At 43.3% G+C, this 15,848-nt stretch overlaps 1 protein-coding gene across 3 annotated transcripts in view; it reads right to left on the bottom strand.

Annotated features, from left to right (window-relative positions):
* The window catches only part of RINT1 (RAD50 interactor 1), a 56,197-nt gene that overhangs the window by 9,888 nt on the left and 30,461 nt on the right, over positions 1 to 15,848 (bottom strand). For all 3 annotated transcript variants that reach the window (XM_029615326.1, XM_029615324.1, XM_029615325.1), the window contains 2 exons: positions 9,510 to 9,709; positions 1,042 to 1,256 (listed from right to left, as the gene is read on the bottom strand). In XM_029615326.1, the coding sequence (XP_029471186.1) occupies positions 1,042 to 1,256; positions 9,510 to 9,709 (415 nt within the window). The remainder of the gene's footprint in view (positions 1 to 1,041; positions 1,257 to 9,509; positions 9,710 to 15,848) is intronic.

Genomic DNA, 15,848 nt, shown 5'->3' with positions numbered 1-15,848 from the left:
ACATTTCCAGCAAAATTAAAACACTCTAAGCCCAACAATTAACATCTCATAAAGAGATTAAAACATTTTCCTTTTTATTTCCCTTATTCAGACAGTAGAAACCTGGTTAAATATAACCTAATGGAAGCATCCTGAAGGAGAGTTAAAACTTTACAAACATGTCTGTAAAATTTATTTTGAGTGAGAGAGAGAGAGAGAGAGAGAGAGAGAGAGAGAGAGAGATACTGAGACTGACTTTCTCCTACAACAGTAGTTCTCCTTTCTTCAACAGTCCTCTTACAGTAGCACATAAGCACTGTGCTAGTGTCAGAGAACTGTTGATTTTAAAGAGTCACTGACCTCCCAGCCGACGATGGTGGGTGCAGGAGTTTTACAGTTAGGTTGGAAGACCACCAGAAATTAGAGTCTAGTCTTCCTCCTGTCCAACCACTCTCCTCCATCTGGTAATCCAAATTCTTTCATGACCTCATAACATGGCTTTTATCTTGCATCAGCTTCCTCCCCTAGAATCTAAATTACACCCATTGAACACTTTCACCCTAAAACAGACCTAGTTTCTTGTAAAGTTTCAGGATTTCACCACTGAGTAAAGAATCCCTTGATGGTTACAAAATCTATTTCCCCTTAACCTGAAGGTATTTGCCCTTGTTTTGTTTTCTATTGTGGGAGAACAAAAGATCAGAGGCAAGACTGATATACGCTGCATTTAAACCCCTGTTCAATTATCTTTTTCCCCAAGGAGTATAGGCCAGGTTGGACAATCGCTAATATACATTAAGCCTTTGGCTCTGATGTTAAGACACAAAGGGTCAGCCCCATGGCTTGGCTAGCGCTATGGTCTCCTGTCTGTTAAGGCCAAGAGGGCTCACATGTATCATGAAAGTGATATTCTTGAGCTCAGGGATAGAAGAAGATAGCTGCCACTACTTTGGCATCTCCCACTGGCCAAAGAGTAAAGCTGAGTTTTAGGCTCAGAAGAGATTTCCTCTAGCCCTTAGGCAAGCTATCAGAGATAGAGAGAGAAAACACATTGAGATTTACCTCTCTTTTTTGTATAGCTTTGTAGTTTCTTTAACTTCTTTGAAGACGTGGTCTACTAGACGGGTCAACATATCATTTTTCAGCCGTTCCAGGAGATTAATCATGTCATCGAAGACAGAAGTTTCCATAGAGGCCAACTGTCCTAATTGTAGCTTACTAATGGTGTCACTGTGTGTACAAACCTCCAGTGCAGCCTGCTGAAGTTCCAGAAAGAACTAGAAAAAAATACAAATAAAAGGAGCTAAAGCTATGTAAATATAGAAGAGGATTTTGTAATTTTCAAGGTACAGCTCCTCTATGCCTTTCTGTAGGGTTCTCATATGTCTTCTTGACTTCAAATGTTCCTTACAACATATTTTACATTTCCAAAGATAAGAGTAATATGAACATGCATCAAGGTCAAAGGGAAAAAAAAAATGTTCTTCAACCCCCACAATGGCACTAACAAAAATAATTTAACCACAGTCCTGCACTGCCAATTATATATATATTTTTAACTCTTCTAATTTAAATTTTCTGACATACAAACAGCAAGAAACAATATGAAACATAATTTACTGAAAATCTGTAAAGTACAAATTCATCTGTTAGATAAAGAAAGTTTCAAAACTGATGGTAAATGCTCCATATGGTATATATAAGGTTTCTTCCTTCAGATCACAGCACATTCTCTCCAGATCAGACATTGTATATACCTGTTGGTGCCAGGAGTCAATGCCCAGAGTAGATTCCCAAAAATGTGGCAATCATGTGGCACACAGCCAGCAGCAACTGGCCAGCCAGAATCCTATGTTTACCAGGGATCAAAGAGTCATCCCAGCATCCAGACAGGCCCAGCAAGGACTTTAAGTGTATAGGGAAACCAAGAATGTCCGCTATTTCTTGTGCCACCCAGAACCAAAAATATTGCACAACACGGAATGCCACCACCTGTGAATAAATGTACCAACTTCCCCACAACCCTTCCCACGGGTAGATCTAGCAGCCGGAAAGATCTTAGCATACAAAGGTATACAACAGGTTCTATGCAGCAGTTTAACCATTAATTCTACCCTCCTGGTGAAGATAGAGAGAAGGAATGCACAATAAAGCCCTGGAATTTGTTGCCAGAGGATGTGGTTAGTGCAGTTAGTGTAGCTGGGTTCAAAAAAGGTTTGGATAAGTTCTTGGAGGAGAAGTCCATTAATGGCTATTAATCAAGTTTACTTAGGGAATAACCACTGCTATTAATTGCATCAGTAGCATGGGATCTTCTTAGTGTTTGGGTAATTGCCAGGTACTTGCAGCCTCGATTGGCCACTGTTGGAAACAGGATGCTGGGCTTGATGGATCCTTGGGCTGACCCAGCATGGCAATTTCTTATGTTCTTAAGACCAAATATGCCTCCATGTTTTTCCATACAGTTCTAAATCTAGATTTGAATTCCAGGCATCAACAATAGACTGCGGAGTATCTTTACTGTATTTACCTGCCAAGAATCCATCGTAAAAGATTGTAATAGCTTTGAACATAGCATCCAAAGAAGTCAAAAAGGATTCTATAGCATTTAAGAGTCAAAGCAGGTCGCTAACGCTTGACAACTGCAAATAAGAAACATGAGATGTGGGGCTAAGTTCAAATTCTCTAAGCTTCTGAAAAGTAAAAAAACCTTCATTTCCCTAAAGCTGTGCAATAAAAATCAGACCCCAATTCCATCACTGTTTGAACATGGGAAAATGATGCAATCCTCCAATGCAGGATTTTCACAGTTGGGGGACTATAGGGGATAAGAATTCTGGTTCATCTCCCGATTATTACATTTTCTGCCTCCACAAAGACAAACTGTGCTCCAGGTTAGGGCGTCCCCTGAAAAGATGGCGAGAGTGCGCTTTTTGGCCAAAATTCAAAATGCTATGTGTGGCACAAAAATAACACTGCCCATTCCTCAGCAAACACCATCTCAACAGTAAAGTATGAGGGTGGCAGCTTGTTAAAGTTGAAGGACAGATGGATGGTGCAACATACAGGGAGATACTGCAAGACAACCTGCTTCAGTCTGCTAAAAAACTAAAATTTAAGAGAAAGTTCATCTTTCAGCAGGACAATGATCCCAAGCACAAGGCCAAAGCAACACAGGAGTGGTTGAATGACAAAAAAGGTGAATGATCTACAATGGCCAAGTCAAAGTCTCGATCCCAATTCAATCAATCGGTGGCACTATTTGAAAACTGCAGTCCTTAAGCGGCATCAATCAGCCTGAACAACCTGGAGCAAGTTTGCCAGGAAGAATGGGCAAAAATCACTCCCAAACAGTGTGCAAAGCTGGTAGAAACATACCAACAGATCTAAAGCTATTATTGCAGGAAAAGGCGATTCTATCAATTACTAGTTTGAAGGGGTTGAATATTTATGCAAGCAGCACTAACTCCATTCTACAAAAAATGCAGAGAAATAATAAATTTGCGACCTTTAAAATTCATTCCAAGAGCATACCAGTCTGCAACAAACACACTCTCCGGAACAACCTCTGCAAGTGCCACCTGCAATCCACACAAATCTGCTGACTCCCCAGGGGTTGAACACCCTTGCAAGCCACTGTGTAAGGAAAATTCCAGAAGCCATGTATAATAGGTCACTGGTGAAAAGAAAGCTAAGCTAGTGGGTGTAAAAGAGGCTTTTTTAGGTAAGGGCAGAAATCTATCACTCTTAATTTGAAAAGTGATTATACAAAGACTTGTCATTTCAAATTCATAGTTATATTTTCAAACTTCATTTACCAATATTAAAACTGCAATATGTTAAAATGATGCTGGATAAAAATAGTTTTACAAAGTAAATAAAAACAAACCAATATAATAACTATTTCAGGTGTGTATGACTACAACATATGCATGTGCTCCGAAAGAGAGTGAGCTGGCAAGATCATATTAAAAGCACAAATGTACTTCTTAAATATTGATCTATAAAGCTTTGTATATGCTAGGTTACATTTTTCGTGTGATTTACTTAATTAAAAGAATTTCTTAGCCACATACTCCACAGATTGTGGCGGCAGACAATGGAACACACATAATCAAAATGACCCTGTAGGTACAATTTCTTTAAAAAATCTATAGAATAACCATCTGGACCTGGGCGTTTCCGTCGCCGGCCCTATTTTGTGGAATGCCCTACCTGATCCCTTAAGACAAATATCCAGTCGAAAGGAATTTAAGAAGGCATTAAAAACCCATTTATTTTTGGAAGCTTTTGGGAATGTAGAACAGACTATCAACAGTTAAAACTGTTAGGAAACCACTTTGCGATAACACATTTTAAGGACAAGAAGATATTCTTAAGTATTTGATATTTCTATTTGATTTTTCCCTCTTTTAGTTTTTAAAGTAATGGCCAATTACCTTTAACCCATCCAAATTTATGTTTATTGATCATGTTTTAAACTGTATTTTTATTCAACCCTGTTTATTTTTATTATTTTTTTTTTTATTATTTTAGTGACATTTATGTTGGTTTGGTTATACCTATCTTGTTGTAAACCGCTTTGGTCAATGTCATATTGGTAAAACGGTATAAAAATACGTTAAATAAATAAAATAAATTTCCCTCCTGGTAAGGACCCAACTGCATCCTGAATTTCAAGCAAGAATATGGGTGCGGACAATTCCTTTTGCAGCTCAGTCAATTGTGGCAAGTTCAGCAGGGCCAAGAAATCATGAAACTGGCTACAGTCAACAGAGTCTGGAGCAGCATAAAGCGCGTAAACATATTTGGTAAACAAGGCCTCTATCTCAAATAGTCTGGAAGCGGTATCTTCCGTTGGCTTTCAAAAGCCAGGGATAAATGATCTGCCTGCCTTCTTTTTAACTGCTCAAGTCAAGAAGGCCCCAGGCTTATCCCCATGCTCCCAGAATCTTAACTTGGTTTACTTAAGAGCCTGACAAATCTTCCCAACTTTCAAAGATTGCAACTCCAACATCATAAGAAATTGCCATACTGGGTCAGACCAAGGGTCCATCATCCTGTTTCCAACAGCGGCCAATCCAGGCTCTCTTCATCAGTCTTCTAAAAGTTTTAATGTATGTGCTAAGCAGTCTTCTTGATGCAACGTTTCCAAGCTTCTAATCCGCACCAGGACGTCAGGCACCTTATGTCTCCCTTTCCTGCTGAATATAACTTCATTTTCCCATGAAGGAAGGCCTTCCCAGCATAAAACAGGAGTGTACTCCACTGGGTTTTGAGTACTGAAATCTGTGACAGCCTCCCTAAGCAGAACCAGGAAATGCTTATCACCCAAAAGAGAAGTATTTAATCGCCAAGAGGATATTTTAGGTCTGGATGACCCAATCGATAGAGCATTCCCAGTTGGGTTATGATCAGAAATAACACCAGATACGATGGCGGCGTTCAGCAAATGAGAAATCATGCCAGGGGAGCTCAGGAAATAATCAGTTCTACTATACATATGCCTTGGGGAGTAAAATGTATAATCATGTTCAATAATGTGTTGAAAACACCACACATCTATAAGCTAGAAAGTATTAGAACAACGTCTGAGCAGAAAGAGAGCCAGAGGCCCCGCCCTAGACTGGGATGTTTTGTCCAAGAGAGGATCACAGCAGACAATCCAATCCCGACCCCCCCCCCCCTCCCCCAAGATAAAGGTGTTCAAAACCAAATAGTGCAATATTGTCAGTTAGTATTTTGTAAAGATCTACCTGATCATTGTTAGGACCATAGACATTACCCAGAGTGAAGTTCAAAGAATACAGCAATGTATAAATCAACCCTCCATGTCCACCTGAGACCAGTGAACTACCTATGGTAGACGTTTATCTATGAGAATGCATAGCCCACGGCTGTGCAAATTATAGGATGAGTAATATGGCTGGCCTGCCCAACCAGACTTCAGTTTCTCATGTTCACTGTTAGTGAGATGAGTTTCCTGCAATAATTCTATTTGGGCCCTCTGGTGGCATACAAGTTGTAATATACGCTTTCTCTTTATTGGAGAGGATATACCCGGACTTTAGGAGATAATATTTTCACAGAAGTAGTCATAACATTTCACTTAGAGCTAAAGGTGGGGCATGATCGCATTAACTGTGTCCGGAGTTTTAAAAAATGAAAAAAGATCAGGAAATTTTTTGTAAGCACAGTGAATCAGTTTCTTCTCTTCTATACAGAACCAAATGGTGTGTGTTAAGATGACAATAGTACTAAGTAATAAGCCTGAATGCTCAGTATGTTTTTTTCTCCCAAGCCAACAAATGTCCCTGACTTCAATTCAACCTCCACTACATCTGAACCTCACCACTACAGACTTCTCATTTTACCCTTCTCTAAACCCTTCCCCACCCTAAGCTGGATTCCAAAGACCAACCCAACATATCCCCCATCCCAACAACCAAACATTAAGAAATCATGGCTTTGAAACTCCCCAGTGGAAATACCATCAAGACCGGAAGGGCAGGCCCACCCATCCCCCCAAACCCAAAACACAGACCATATAGCAAGCAAATACAACTGATACCATTGCAGTATTAAATATATAAACGAGGGCACTAAAAAAAGAAAAAAAATGCTGAATAGGTTGAGCTGACTCAGCCAAGAAACACCTCTGTGAAGATCTGCCCAGCTTTCAAAAATGGAAGGAGATAAGAAGTGGCCTTGATCTAAGTCCACAGAAAAAGACCATGGATGGTGCCAGCGGATCCCGCATTCAGCTGCAATATTTGTCATCCAAGTCTCCAATCTTCTTTGCCAGTATATGCCTGAGGTGCTAACAGAAAAAAATACCCTGCAGATCCAATATTTCAAAGCAAAAAAACCCCCAAAAAACAGTATTCCTTCACTGCAGGAAGATGGTGCCAATAAACAAAAGTAAAGATGAAAGAAAACCATCAGGTCAAATGCAGTGAGGATCTCGGCGCGCTCAGCCTAGCCTCTCAAAGTGGAAACCCGGACTTGCTCCTGCTCACTGCCCTGAATCACAGCAACACATTGAAGAGAATAAAAAGGTGCTAGTCCTCCTCTGTATAAGCTGCACTTCATTTACCCACCACTCGCAGCTTAGGTATGCTATGCTGTGCCGGCTAATATTTTTCTTCTGAAGCTCCCGTTTCACACCGTTAAAGGCTAAGTGCTTCCGCTGCAATTCCGCTGAGAAAAGTCTTGGAATACCATTATGCGGTGCCCCTGATAGAACAAAACCTTTGCATCTTGAGCTGCATTCAGTATCAGGCGTTTGTCATTAACATTATGCAGTTTTATAAGGACAGCACATGGACGACCTCCAGTTCCTGGGGCGGGAGCAAGGGTACAGTGGGCCCAATCTATTTTTACTACACCATTTTTAACTGGCAATTTTAGATGCTCAGACAGCCATTTTGAGAAAAAAAAAAAACAAAACTGCACAGTTTTGTGGCCTTCAGATTTCTCAGGCAGACCAATGACTCAAATATTACACAACCCAGATCTATTTGAGATCATCAAGCTTTTCCAGGTCAAAGGAGAGGTTTTCTTCTAGTTTATCGAAATTAGCCCCTGCCAAGGTAAACAGTCTCCAAATCTATTATCTTTGCGCTGATCTCCTCTAGGTGCTCGGTGTTGTCCTGCAGTTTGTACAAGCTGCACAACTTTGTCAATGATAGTTTTAAGCCGATGATCAAAGTTTAGCCGAAACCTTCCATTAATGACTGTATGTAATCTGTATCTCCCATCGATCTCTGGTTCCCAGATTCCTCTTCCTCAGAGGAATCTGAATGACAGCAGCCCAGCGGCCTCTCAGAGCATCTACTGCGAGCAAGGCCTCAGCAACTTTGCCTGAATTTTTATGAGCGATAACCTTTTGTTTAGCCCACAAAGAGGGAACAGAATGTTTACTACAGTTTTTGGAAGCAGACATCATGCCCATCCTTAGCAGATGTAGGATTATAACAGATGGTAACGGGAGCTCCGCTGGGCTGCTGTCACTCCTCTAAGAGCATAATGAAGTCCAGTTAACTAATAGTTTAAACAGCAGTGCTACCCAGGGGTGGAAGACCTGAGTTTTGTTCTCCAGGCTGAATATGACTGAGATAGATTTGCTATAATACAGGTAGTGCATGCAAGCTTCTCTCATAAGCATTCATTGTGGATATCCTGAAAACCCAACTGACCTGGTATGTCCACAAGACTGGGTTGAGAACAATTGCTCTAGACTGTGTACCTACTTTTCTCTGCATGGTGACTTGTTAGTAGCACTGCAAGCTAGACACAGATCTGGAGTTCATCCTTTCACTGACATCAATGGTCTGGTACCTACCAGCCCACCTGTACATATAGGGGTACATTTTAAAACATAGCGCGCGCGCGTGTGTACTTTTGTTCGCACACCAGGTGCGAATAAAATCCGGGGTCGGCGCGCGCAAGGGGGTGCACATTGTGCAACTTGCGCGCGCCGAGCCCTGCACGCGCTGCCCGTTCCCTCCGCCTCCCCCCCACCTTCCCTTCCCTAACCCCCCCACCCGGCCCTATCCAAAACCCCCCCTACCTTTGTTGCACAAGTTTTGCCTGCTCGAAACAGGTGTAACTTTGCGCGCGCCGGGTCGGCTGCCGCGCGCCATGTTCCCATCCGGGGGCTGGTCCGGAGGCCGCGGCCATGCCCCTAGGCCAAAACCACACCCGCGGCACCGCCCCGGATGACGCGCAGACCATGTCACGCCCCCCCCCCCCCGACACGCCCACCCCAAGAAAGCCCCGGGACTTACGCACATCCCGGGGCTTTGCGCGCGCCGGAAGCCTACGCAATATAGGCTCGGCGCGCGCAGGGCCGTTTTAGAAGGGTTACGCGCGTACCTTATGCGCGTAACCCTTTTAAAATCCGGCCCATATTGTCTATTGTTAGTTTATATTTTTTTCAAATATCCACCTGTACATACTGTTTATTGTTAATTTATATTTTGAATGTTCTTATAAAATCTCTCTCTCCTCCTTCCTTGCTGCTCCCCCTGCCCCTTCCCTGTTTATTGTATTTCACTCTCTTGTTAAGTTGTTACAATGTAAACCGGCAGGATGTTCTGACGAATGTCGGTATATAAAACGCAACAAATAAATAATAAATACATTCTCCTGCCAGTCAGGACATTTCACAGAGCCAGGGGGATGCATATTTCAGAGGACAGTAGAAAAGGTTTTAGCCTTCAAGAAAGTTCTCTTTCCAGCCCTCAGCTACTGGGCTTTACCAACAGCAATTATCTAGGGAAAGTAAGAAGTAACAGACACAAAAACAGGATTTAAATCAGTTCCCCTTTTAATACCAATCTCTTCAGAGGGTCAGATTTACTGTATCTGTATTTCTCCTTCCCCCACCCCCAAGAGACATAAAATGGGAAAACAATCTTTGATGAAGCAGGCTCCATAACATTTTTTGGAACAGGCTTTCCTGCATTGTATTTGTATGTCTGAAAGAAAACTCTTTACAGTGCATTTATTAACACACATACACTTACCACGTTGTCAGCCCAGTCGGCAAGCACTGTTGCCACATAGTTCACAGCATTGAGAATTGCACAGTATCGAAAACCTAAAGGAGTTCTGCTCTCTTCCTTCATAACCTGAGTCAATCGTATCCGGAAATCATCAACCAGATCTTTCTGTAGCTCCAGGAACTGCAACTTTCTACTAGCTGTGGGGAGACACTTATACCTATCTGAAGAGAAATTACAATAGTCAATAAAATTCAGCAAACACTTGCAAATTTGTCCAATTTTAGAGGGGGGGGGGGGGGGGGGAAGATGACTTTTCTGTGGGAAAAAAGTTGATATTTTGTGTTTGCAGACTGAATGCAGGATTTGTATTTCTCAAAGTTCAGACTTCTGGTAATGTAATTGATCCCACTTAATGCTGTAATACATCAGCACGTCCTTTACACCTGTGAATTTTCTACATTAGTTATACACCACTGAGTTTGAAGAACAAGAATAAAAGAAACTTAGTATTTCGGTGATGCTTTGAATTGTTTTTAGCTTTTTTTTGCAGAGTTTTTTGTTTTTTTTTAAGGTGTTAAGTCTCCTTGGGTTACCGTGCAGCTGCTGACTTTAGTTTTAGTGCTCACTAGGGATGCGCATTTGTTCTGTACATTTTTTGGTGATCTGTGAGGACACACTTTTTTTTTTTGTAATTTGCATACAATATATTTATTTTACAAATTCCTACGCCATGAATCAGAGGGTCTAGGCAGCTCACAAAAACAAACATACATAATTTATGTATGTAAAAAAGGATTTTTGTGCGCTTGCCAGGATTGGCCAGAGCAGCCAATGTATGCAAATCAAAGCAAGAAGCAGCAGAATGGCACATTTCTGATGGGCAGCTCCGGCTGCACCACCAATTGTGAATGAACATTGGGTGTTTCCACTGCAACATCCACAAAATGATTTCTCCCCATAATTTACTTCATCCTAACTGATCCTGCAGCGAGGATCAAGCAGGAGACACTTGGCTAGCTGAGAGAAGCCTCATGCTAGAAATATACAATTAGAATATATAAGTACCAAAGCAGCCATGCAAAAGTGTTAAGGAAAAATAAAGGAAAATTGGTTCTTACCTAATACAGCAGATCATTCCAGACCAGTGCGTTGTGTAACCCCAGCAGCAGATGGAGTCAGAGAACAAAAACTTTGGACACTGCTATATAAGAGTGCCACCTGCAGTCCCTCAGCATTGGCCTGTACCCAAGCCCTTGAAACTAAACTTCAACCAAGGGCGACCCTCAACTAACCAGCGGTCTAGGTCACCCGAACCAATGAAACATACACCGGTAAGCCACCGGCCCTGCTGTTTAATAGAAATCCAATCATTCCTTCAAAATACTAAAACCTCCACAGACTGTCTTTCAGAATCAGAACAGGGTGGGCCTCTGGAATGATCTGCTGTATGAAAATTAGCAGGTAAGAACCACATTTTCCTTTCCTGTACATACTCAGATCATTCCAGACCTGTGGGATGTACCCAAGCCTCCAAAATACCTGCTTGCAGAACACTCTCACCGAAGGACGCCTCCTCCTGCGCCCTGACATCCAAACGATAAAACTTTGTGAAAGTGTGATTGGAAGACCAGACAGCCGCCCTACAAATCTCCTGTGGAGAAAAAAAGTTGATACTCAGCCCAGGAGGCCCCCTTTACCCTTGTGGAGTGGGCTCTCAACCCCACAGGAGCCTGCTTTCCTTTATAAATGTACACGAAGTGATAACTTCCTGAATCCATCTAGAAATGGAAGCTGTCGATGCTTTGTCTCCCTTCTTGGCCCCAGCAAATAAGACAAAGAGATGGTCTGGCCATCGAAAAGTATTAGAAACCTCCAGAAAGTGGAGAAGGACGTGCTGCACGTCCAACAAATGCAGCTCCCTCTCCTGGGAGGAATCACAGGACCAGTCTGGAAAAGCTGGAAGTTCCACCGTCTGATTGACATGGAAAGAAGAGACAACCTTGGGCACGAAGGAAGGAACTGTTCGCAAGGATACTCAGTCCCGGTAAATTCTCAGGAAAGTGTCTCTAAAGGATAAGGCTTGCAGCTCCGAAATCCTCTGTGCCAAACAGATAGCCACCAGCACCACAGTCTTCAGAGTCAAATCCTTCAATGACGCCCTCTTCAACGGTTCAAACTGTGCTTCGCATAAAGCGCGGAGTACCAAATTTAAGCTCCACTCCGGGCATACTTTGCGTACTGGCAGACACAAATGCTTTGCTCCTCTAAGAAACCTGATGATTTATTTAAGGTTTTTATATACCGGCATTCATGATAAAATCACATCATGCTGGTTTACATTAAAACAGTGGTGCATAGAAAGAAAAAACAAACTGGAACTGTAGTGCGGAACAAAGCAGTTACAAAAAACAGGGATGCTTAAACTGGGAGAGGAAGGAAAAAGAAAAGGTTAATAGCATTTTAAATATTTACAACGAACAGTTAAATGAGCTGGTTGTGTTATAGAACTTGAAGTTGAAGGACATTAGCTGGAGTCCGGGAAAGCTTATTTGAAGAGCCAAGTCTTAAGTCTCTTCCTGAAGGTTGGGAGGCAGGGTTCCTGTCTTAGGTCTGGGGGGATGGAATTCCATAAAGTGGGACCGGCGGTAGAGAGGGCCCAATCTCTCAAGGTAATATGTCTAGTGGCTTTGGTTGGAGGAACCTGGAGTGAACCTCTATATGCATCTCTGGTAGGTCTTGAAGAATTGTGTAAGAGGAGAGGAATTTGCAGGTTGATAGAAGTATGTTGATGAATGATTTTGTAGATAACGGAGATGGATTTGTAGAGAATTCTGAAGTGCACTGGCAGCCAATGAAGGCTTTTTAGGATAGGGGAGATGTGATCTCTTCTTCTGGTGTTTGTTAATATTCGTGCTGCCGTATTTTGTACCATCTGAAGCGGTTTGGTATAGGAGGAAGGGAGACCTAGTAGGATAGAATTGCAATAGTCTAACTTTGAGAAAACTATTGCCTGAAGGATTGTTCTAAAGTCCTGCAAGTGAAAGAGCGGTCTTATCCTTTTCAAGACTTGGAGTTTGTGAAAACAGTCTTTGGTAGTTTTGTTGATAGAAGCTTTCAAATTCATCCGATTGTCAATTAAAACTCCAAGGTCTCTCAGTTGTGTGGATTGTGGGATGCCAGGGTGAGTGGAAGTGATGTTACTGTTCTCGGGAGAGATGAGCAGGAGTTCGGTTTTGGAGGAATTTAATACTAAGTTTAGACTAGTGAGGAGGAGTTTGATTTGTTGGTGGCAGTTTTCCCAGTGATCTAGTGTTTTCAAGTATGTGTCTTTAACAGGGATTATCATCTGAATATCGTCTGCATATAGAAAATGTTTTAGATTGAGGCTGGAGAGGAGCTGGCATAGCGGTAAGAGATAGATGTTAAAGAGCGTAGGGGACAGAGAGGAACCCTGTGGGACTCCTACGGTTGAATTGTAACGTGATGATTCTTTGTTTTGGATTTTAACCTTGTAGCCTCTGTTGTTGAGAAAAGTTTTGAACCAATTAAGTGCGGTGCCAGTAATTCCTATTGCCGCCAACTGATTTATGAGGATGGAGTGATTGACAGTGTCAAACTCTGCCGAGAGGTCCAGTAGAATCAGTAGAAATGATTGTCCTTTGTCGAGGCCCATGATGAGGTAGACTGTCAGGGAAATGAGGAGTGATTCTGTGCTAAAGGCTTTGCGGAACCCATGTTGGGAGGGGAACAGGAGATTATCATCTTCTAAGTAGTCTGAAAGTTGAATGTTCACTAATTTTTCCATGAGTTTTGCTATGAAGGACAGGTTGGCGATCAGGCGGAAGTTATTTGGGTATTTAGGATCCAGATTGGTTTTTTTTTAGGAGTGGTTTGAGAGAAGCCAATTTAAGGTCCTCTGGGTAGAGTCCTTGGGAGAGAGAACAATTAATGATGTCCGCCAGAATTTTGGAAATGGAGTCTGGAATTGTCAAGAGGAGTTTCATAGGAATGTGATCCGTAGGATGAGAGGAAGGTTTCATTCTCCTTAATGCTACTTGTATCTCAGTGGAGGAGATGGGCTCGAAAGCTTCAAGACGGGTGCTTTTGAAGTAGAGATTAAAAGAAGTCGAGTATGAGGTGGTATTGGAGGGCAGCAGTGTTAGAAGGCTGGCAATTTTGTTTTGGAAAAATAGAGCTAGTTCTTCCGCTTTAGCTTGTGCTAGGTTGCTAGGAACTTCCAGGGGGTTGATTTGGGTAAGGCTAGATACGTAGGCAAAGAGTGCTTTGGCATCGAAGACCAGGTTATGGATCTTGGAGGCGTAAAAGTCCCTTTTTGATTTTAGAGTAGAGGACTTGTATTGGTGTAGTGTAGATTTGTAGGCGGAGAGTGTGCTGGCACATGGGGCTTTGCGCCATTTGCTCTCTTTCTGCCTTAAGCATTGTTTTAGCCTTCTAAGTTCATTGGTGAACCAAGGTTGTCTTTTAGAAGCATTTGAGTGTGCCCTTTTTGTAGATAGTGGGCAGAGCTTGTTGGCTATATCTTCTGTAATTTTGTTCCAAGAGCAGAGAGCCGTGTTCGGGTCGGTGAGGTCTATAAGGGGAAGTTGAGCGGTCAGGAGGTTCTTAAGGTCTTCTGAGGAGCAAGATTTTCTGTAAAGAAATGTGGGTGAAGGAACGTGGGGGGTGCTGGATTCTTTCAGTGAGAATGAGGTCGAAATAAGAGTGCGGTCTGACCAAGGTACTTTCTTGCAATTGAGGAGCGATGCAGGATAGATGTCTTTGTTAACAAAGATAAGGTCCAGAGTGTGACCGGCTTTGTGTGTCGGTTTGTTCACTATCTGTTTGAATCCCATTGCTGAGAGGGCTGTGAGAAAGGCTTCACAGCTGGTAGTAAGAGTGGGATTGTCTACATGCAGGTTAAAATCACCTAGGATAATGGCTGGGGCGTCCAAGTTGAGGAGAGTTGAGACTATTTCCACCATAGGAGATGCATCTGTTTCCAGGAGGCCCGGGGGAGCGTAGACAAGTAGAATTTGAAGATGGTCTGAAGTGAAAAAGCCGATTTCTAGTTTGGAGTATGAGTTGACTGGGTGTTGAGATGAGTCATCAGCTTCTGACCCTGAGCAACATATCGGAGGGCTCCCAAAACAGCTACCTGAACTCGAAGAGAGTTAAAGGTTAAGCCCTTAGCTAAGTGCAGGAAATGCACAGCCATGGGAATCAGGTTCCTCTGCAAGCACCAACCTTCAACACCTGCCAAACCCTGGCATACGCCATCGACGTAGGTCTCCTAGCCTGAAGAAGAGTGGGAATTACTGACTCAGAATACCCCTTCAGACGTAACCTCTGCCTCTCAAAAGCTAAGCTGCAAGACAGAAGTGATTGACTTGATCCAAGAATATAGGCCCCTGACGCAGAAGGCGTGGAAGATGAGCCAGTCGAAGAGGGACGTCCTGTGCCAGTCGTACCAGATCCGTGAACCAGGGATGCCTGGGCCACTCCAGAGCCAAGAGCACCATGGACCTGCGATACGACTCTATCCACCTGAGAACACAGCCTATGAGAGGCTATGGAGGGGAAGACAGAAGAAATCCTGTGGGCCATGGACACACCAGAGCATCAAGCCCCACTGATACAAGTTCCCTCCTTCGACTGAAAAACCGAACCGTTTTCGAGTTGGGTCGAGTTGCCATCAGGTCCAACTGTGGAACACCCCATCTGGCGTAAATATGATTCCACACCTTGGAGGACAACTCCCACTCTCCGGGATCAAAGCGCTGTCGGTTGAGGAAGTCCGCTTGCATGTTTTCCACTCCCGCAACATGCGACGTGGCGAAGCCCCCCCGAGATGAATCTCTGCCCAGGTGAACAAAAGTCATGCTTCCAGCGCCACTGCAGGGCTCCTGGTTCCCCCCTGCCTGTTGATATTCACGACTGTGGTCGCGTTGTTGGACAAGATGTGCACCATCCGACCCCTGACTAACAGCAGGAAAACTTGAAGGGCCTGGCGAACCGCCCGGGTTTCAAGTCTGTTGATGGACCGAGATTTCTCAGACATTCGCCACAGGCCTAGAGCAGTCTTGTCTTGACACACCGCTCCCCATCCGGAGAGGCTGGCATCCGTAGAGATGACAACCCAAGCTGGGGTATCCAACTCCACCCCTTTCTCCAGGTTGCGACGCAACAGCCACCAAGAGAGACTGCATCTGGGTTCCTGAAGAAGAGGCAACGGAATATGGAACTGCTCCGACACAGGACTCCACCTGGACAACAGCGCATGCTGTAAAGGTCTCAAGTGCGCAAAAGCCCAAGGCACCAGCTCTAATGTGGATGCCATGGAGCCCAGGACTTGGAGATAAT

Source organism: Rhinatrema bivittatum, chromosome 9 (genome assembly GCF_901001135.1).
Source record: "Rhinatrema bivittatum chromosome 9, aRhiBiv1.1, whole genome shotgun sequence".
Classification (NCBI taxonomy): domain Eukaryota; kingdom Metazoa; phylum Chordata; class Amphibia; order Gymnophiona; family Rhinatrematidae; genus Rhinatrema; species Rhinatrema bivittatum.
The sequence above is the reverse complement of the archived record's forward strand: the minus strand, read 5'-3'. Positions and strand labels throughout refer to the sequence as shown.